This window comes from Pan paniscus, chromosome 10, assembly GCF_029289425.2.
Source record: "Pan paniscus chromosome 10, NHGRI_mPanPan1-v2.0_pri, whole genome shotgun sequence".
NCBI lineage: Eukaryota > Metazoa > Chordata > Mammalia > Primates > Hominidae > Pan > Pan paniscus.
In genome coordinates this window covers 128,565,100-128,571,966 of record NC_073259.2, presented here as the reverse complement: position 1 = coordinate 128,571,966, position 6,867 = coordinate 128,565,100, and the positions used below count along the sequence as shown (strand labels likewise).

Below are 6,867 nucleotides of genomic sequence, written 5' to 3'. Positions count from 1 at the left end.
TATGTAGGTTGGGTGCAGTGGCTCACGCCTGTAATCCCAGCACTTTCGTAGGCCGAGGCAGGTGGATCACGAGGTCAGGAGTTTGAGACCAGCCTGGCCAGCATGGTGAAATCCTGTCTCCACTAAAAATACAAAAAATTAGCTGGGCATGATGGTGTGCTCCTGTAATCCCAGCTACTCAGGAGGCTGAGGCAGGTGAATCACTTGAACCCAGGAGGCGGAGATTGCAGTGAGCCGAGATCGTGCCACTGCACTCCATCCTGGGTGATAGAGAGAGACTCTGTCTCAAAAAAAAAAAAAGAAACCTTTTCACTAAATCCTTGTTGGAAAATAAATGTACCAGCAAAATCCTGCTTTCATGTCTTATATAGGGAGCTTTTTTGTAAGAGTACACTTGTTTTATAGCAAAAAAAAAAAAGTTTGAAAATGATGTAAGCTAACCTTCAGTACTCAGAGATGGAGCTGAGCAGACTTCTTGTCTCCTTGTTATAGTCTACTGTTGTCTTTCTTTTTCATTTTTTGTCATTTTCTTTTTTTTTTTTTTTTTTTTTTTTTGAGACGGAGTCTCGCTCTGTCACCCAGGCTGGAATTCAGTGGCGTGATTTCAGCTCACTGCAAGCTCCGCCTCCTGGGTTCACGCCATTCTCCTGCCTCAGCCTCCCGAGTAGCTGGGATTACAGGCGCCCGCCACTGCGCCCAGCTAATTTTTTTGTATTTTTAGTAGAGACGGGGTTTCACCATGGTCTTGATCTCCTGACCTCGTGATCCGCCCGCCTCGGCCTCCCAAAGTGCTGGGATTACAGGCGTGAGCCACCGCGCCTGGCCTTGTCATTTTCTAAACTTCTCCCTGAATACAGTCCACTGTTTGATGTTAAAATGAGGCCATAAATTTTTTTAAGAGACAGGGTCTCGCTCTGTCACTCAAGCTGGAGTGCAGTGACCTGATCATAGCCCACTACAGCCTAAACTCCTGGGCTCAAGCAGCCCTCCCACCTCAGCCTCTTAAATAGCTGGGTCTACAGGCATACGCCATAGTGCCTGGTTAATTTTTTAATTTGTAATTTTTTTTTTTTTTTGGAGACCGAGTCTCCCTCTGTCACCTAGGCTGGCGTGCAGTGGCGTGATCTTGGCTCACTGTAACCTCCGCCTCCCAGGTTCAAGCAATTCTCCTGCCTCAGCCTTCCAAGTAGCTGGGATTACAGGTACCTACCATCATGGCCGGCTAATTTTTGTATTTTTAGTAGAAACAAGGTTTCACCATGTTGGCCAGGCTGGTCTCGATATCCTGACATCAGGTGATCTGCCCACCTCAAGCCTCCCAATGTGTTGGGATTACAGGTGTGAGCCACCATACCTGGCTGCCATAATTTTTTTTTTCTTACTAGAGACTGGGTCTCCCTGTGTTGCCCAGGCTGCTCTCGTACTCGTGGGCTCCCACCTTGGCCTCCCAAAGTGCTGGGACATGAGGCACTGCACCCAGCCATAAATATTTTGAGTGTGGATGAATCGTAAGGTTTTAAAGAGGCCTTGCTAAGAAACTGCAGAAATTGGTCCGGCACAGTGGCCTATGCCTATAATCCGAGCACTTTGGGAGGCCAAAGAGGGCAGATTGCTTGAATCCAGGAGTTCGAGACCAGCCTGGGCAACATGGCAAAATCCCATCTCTACAAAAAATAAAAAATTAGCCAGATGTGGTGGTACACACCTGTGGTCCCAGCTATTTGGAAGGCTGAGGTGGGAGGATCATCTGAGCCCGGGAGGCGGAGGTTGCAGTGAGTCGAGATCACGCCACTGCACTCTAGCTTTGGTGACAGAGTGAGACCCTGTCTCAAAAATGAATTGCAGAAATCAGTCTGTGACTTGGCTAACAGTTTGTGGATAACATAGTTCAAAGGTATGTGAAAGGGCTTCAGATACGCTGCTTCCTGACCCAGCACAGTAAGGATCATTTACGTGCCTTCACTTACAAGATCTTGCCCTGTCACTAAAAAGCTTCTAGATAGAGCTAGCTATATACAACTCTCTCAAAGAACAGCAGCTAAGAGCATTTGATAAATGCTTAGAAAAACTTAGCTTACGTTTTCTTTTCAGCCAGCTGGAGCCTATTGGCTTTTGAAATTAACAGGAAGGAACAGGCACTGGAAGGAGCTTCATAAACATCAACCCAGTCTTATCTCCATAGCAACATGGTTTTCTCACATCTGAATAAAAAAACAAAAAAGCTGCCAACTTGACAGTAAATATGGGACAGATCAAATTCAACTAAAACTCCCAATGTCTAGCTATCAGTCTTGAATCAGCTTTTGGGTCTGTGGCTAGAGACAGATCATCCGTTCTGAGTAGGGCTTAACTGGACAAACTAAAGCTTTGGAGGCCAAATTCCTTGTGGGCTTCAAATAGAAATACAGCCAGGTCACTAAAGAGGGAAAAGGGATAGAAAAAATATGAATTAGGCCAGGTTCGGTGGCTCACGCCTGTAATCCCAGCACTTTGGGAGGCCGAGGTGGGCAGATCACGAAGTCAGGAGATCGAGACCATCCTGGCTAACATGGTGAAACCCTGTCTCTACTAAAAGTACAAAAAAAATTAGCCTTGCGTGGTGGTGGGTGCCTGTAGTCCCAGCTACTCGGGAGGCTGAGGAAGGAGAATGGTGTGAACCTGGGAGGCGGAGCTTTCAGTGAGCCGAGATCGCGCCACTGTACTCCAGCCTGGGCAACAGTGAGACTCCGTCTCAAAAAAAAAAAAAAAAAAAAAAATATGAATTAAACCGGGTGTGGTGGCTCGTACCTGTAATCCCAACACCTTGGGAGGATTGCTTGAGCCCAGGAATTCAAGACCAACCTGGGCAACACAGGGAGACTCCAGCTCTACAAAAAATTCAAAAGTTAGCTAGGCATGGTGGCATGTACTTATGGTCCCAGTTACTTTGGAGGCTGAGGTGGCAGGATCACTTGGGCCCAGGAGGTCGAAGTTGCAGTGGGCTATGATCACACCACTGCACTCCAGCCTGGGCAATAGGAGTCTCAAAAAAAATGAAAGTTAGAAAAAGGAACATTTTCGGTCTGTTTATATAAATACAAACATAAAATTACCCCAGTTGCAGTCTCCTGTTTATACCACAGTACCTCATCCTTTTTTGCAGACAGCAGGGAAAAAACTGGCACAATAGTCAAAATTGCCGGGCTTGGTGGCTCACGCCTGTAATCCCAGCACTTTGGGAGGCAGAGGTGGGCAGATTACCTGAGGTCAGGAGTTCGAGACTAGCCTGACCAATATGGGGAAACCCCATCTCTACTAAGAATACAAAATTAGCCGGGCATGGTGGCACATGCCTGTAATCCCAGCTACTTGGGAAGCTGAGGCAGGAGACTTGCTTGAACCCAGGAGGCAGAGGTTGCAGTGAGCTGAGATCGCGCCACTGTACTCCAGCTTGGGCAACAAGAGCGAAACTCTGTCTTAAAAAAGTCAAAATCTTGCACCTCTACCCTGAAACCCTTCCAATCCTAAAGTAGCACAACTTTGCTAGGATTCTTAAAACCACACATTCTGAAGAAAAGTAAACTTCCAAATATGTTACTGACCTAATTCTACTCTTAAATGGGAGTTATCACTCATCAATTCCAATCTATTGCCCTCTTCTGTGTAGCAGTCGCCTAGCTGCTTAGAAATCCCAATGGCATCTTAGAGATCCATGGGAAAACATAGGCTAACTACAAGTCAGGACCCTTCTTGCAGTTTCCCAAGATGGGTGTGGGTTGTTCCAGCCTGTCTTATTTCCTTTCCACCTACAAGTCTGCCATATTTGCTTTTCTACGACTGCAGTCCTCTTAAAATTGATAGCAGGAAACCTTTGATAGCTACTTGTCCCCAGCTTTAATTGGGTCTTTTCAGGAAAAGGCATCAATTCACACTTGTTCCTGACCACAGCAAAGCACAGCACAGCAGGCTGATAAGTCTTTGCAGGAATTTACATTATTAGAAGAGCATGAAAACTGCTGCTCAGAAACATTTACTTTCCCCTAAGGCCACCTTCTTTCTAGGCAGGGGAGGGGGCTAGACAAGGGTCCTGGAATCCATTTCATTATCCCAACTTTGTTTTGCGCTTATTTCCATTTTATAGCCATGGAAACCTTCAAGTACTACTACACATCCATCACCACCACCTGAGGCCAAAGGCCCAGAACATTCTATAGCACTGTCTTAACAAATATCCTTAAACACTGACTTTTTTCAGATTAGGACTAAAGATTTAATTTAAATGTTTCTTTATCATGCACTGCATTTCTCAACATGCACAACAGTTGCAGGATGGGTGAGAGAATGTGACTAAAGAGTACTGAAATACCCCACAGAAACTTAACTTCTGTAAGGATGGACTCATCCCCACCAACCTGGACATCTGATCAAGTGACCGTCTTCAACGCTGTTATTTGAACAAATTGTAATTCACACACATACACATCTGCAACAGATTTATTTTTTAAAGGAATGGATTTTGAGAGAAAACAACGTGGGCAGAAGTATGGAATAGAAAATAAATACAAATGTAGGCTATTCTGCTAATTGTTTTATAACCACGACAAACTAGTACAGAGAATGCCCTGTACAAAACACAACAAAGGTTCAAACATCGAGATGTTCCCTTAGCAAGGCTGAAAATTTCAGTCTCTGGTATTTGGAATTTAGGCTGCAGTCCTTGTTTTTGGATGGATCACTGGGTGTGTGGCACAGTCCATGCTTTTAACCAGATTTGAAGAGAAGAATGGCCACTTGGCCCAGGTAGAAGTAGATGAAGTGTTTGGTTTCATGTGTCACATAACTACCGAAGTTCCTCCCCACGATGCAATGCCAGGTGGGATTGTACTTCTTGTCAAATTCCTGGGAAAGACAAAAGAAAAGAACTAGAATTTTAATTACCAGAGGTCAGTGTTTGCCTCTTGGATAAGCCAGAGCCTGTAGGGGCAGAAAGGAGGAACGTCAGCATCTGCAAATTCTTAGAATGAAAGAATGTTCCCCAGCTCCAAGCCGCCTACATAGTACATTAATACAAACATACTTGCAGTCTGAGCGAAGATGGGAATGGAGGCTGAGGAGGTCAAAGGACGAAAGGTCAGCCTTAAAGACAGGGTGTTTTGTTATTATGGTAATTACACCTTCATACCTTCTATAATATTCATTGACAGACGGTGACATCAACAGGTGTAGTTTATCATGTTCTGTGTAGAGAACTAAACTACCCTACTGTATTTGCCATGCCCCCAATTCCAAGAAAACGGCAAAAAATTAGCCCATCCCATTCCTCATCACAAATATCTTAACTGCATCCCTGCAACACAAGACTTTTGCAATAGGACAAAACTTCAAACAGCATTGTATACCAAATGATTGCGGATCAAAATTAAATTTACAGGGACACAATACTGAAGCACTCCACTGTTGCTGTAAAAACTGCTGGAAACAGAATCTGTCAACTGGCCAAATTTTATCCTTAATTATTATCCAAACAGCCGTCCTCTTCACATCTATCCGGATGATGCTAATCTACTACCCTGTCCACTAGGTTAGCAAGTTGTAGGAACAACTCTTCACCATTTCTCCCACCCTAAGAGGTACTGGGGAGTAGAATGCCTGTGGGGGGCATTGGGTGGCAACGGTTATCTTTCTCTGCGAAATTCTTACAAGTGTTTGTGGAGCGTCACACAAGATTTAGCTACTCTAACTGCACGCAGTGCGAAAACCTTTTAAAGCTATGAAGGGGAGTAACGCTCTTGCAAGCTAGAGGCACGCACTGCTGCGTTTGTCAAAAAAGGCATTTATTTCTGTTCCATCTGAAGTCTTTCATCTTCCCATTCTCGACTGGAACCCTCCCACGGCTTAGGCTGCCAGCTTTCTTCCCTTCCAGCAAACACTGCTCGAGAAGTTGGCAGTCCTGCCGGCTTTCTAGACTGCCATTTACCAAGCCCCCACCCCAGCCCCCAGCCCCGCCACCACCCACCTTCCCTCAACTCCCCACTGGAAGGCTGGCAAGATCTCCTCCCGGCCCGGCTGGAAACACCCACGCAGCTCCCCCCTCCGGAACACCCAGATGGATCCTCGGCGCAGGAACCACACAGAAGGGGGAACCGCTGCTCCCTGATCTTAGATACCGTTGCTAGGTGGCGCTTTCCCCCCGCGGAGCTGGGTAATTAAAAAAAAAAAAAAAAACTTCGGACGCCGGGGGTCTGGTCTTCTCCACAGGAGCGCAAAAATGCATCTGCGTCCTTTCTGGAAGCTTCTACGCCCCAAGCCGCCAGCGGTGTTCCCGGGACCTGTCAGGCGCCCTTAGGAAAGCAGGATCGGGGGGAAGGAACCCCCTGCTCCCGGCTGCGTATCGGCCCCCGCGCCCATCCTCACCTTCTTGATATGAGCCGCAATGTCCTTCTCTATGTTGTATTTCTCCAGCGCCTGAGTAGCGCACTCCACCGAGTCCTGTTGCATCTCTTCCGACATGTCCGCATTTTTGATCACGGCCTTTCGGTCGCACATGGTTACCTAGTGGGCAAGGCCTGGGGTAAGGGGTTGAGTTGGGCCGCGCCCCCCAGGCACTAACTGCCCCCACCCCGGCCGGCGCCACCACGGGACGACGCCCCCCACCCCACTTCTCAGGAAGCGCGGGCTACGCGGCTGGCTAAGTCTGGAGTGGGGCGAAATAAGGCAGCGAGGACACCCCCTGGCCCCCCGAGTTTCTCACCGTGGAGAAGGGGGCTGGCCGACTGCAACGGTCTCCTGGGGGAGGTGCTAGCACAGCTCAGGCCCAGCTAGAGCTACCGTCGCTACCGAAGCCGTGGCGCATCTAAGCAGCCCCACGCCAGCCGCCGCCGCCTAGTG

At 47.4% G+C, this 6,867-nt stretch overlaps 1 protein-coding gene across 1 annotated transcript in view; it reads right to left on the bottom strand.

Annotated features, from left to right (window-relative positions):
• Nucleotides 1–4,457: 4,457 nt before the first annotated feature.
• The window catches only part of DYNLL1 (dynein light chain LC8-type 1), a 28,412-nt gene continuing 26,002 nt past the window's right edge, over nt 4,458–6,867 (bottom strand). The window contains exons 3-4 of the mRNA XM_055096255.1: nt 6,394–6,531; nt 4,458–4,878 (exon numbers count right to left, since the gene is read on the bottom strand). Coding sequence (XP_054952230.1) covers nt 4,741–4,878; nt 6,394–6,525 — 270 coding nt within the window. The 5' untranslated portion in view covers nt 6,526–6,531 and the 3' untranslated portion in view covers nt 4,458–4,740. The remainder of the gene's footprint in view (nt 4,879–6,393; nt 6,532–6,867) is intronic.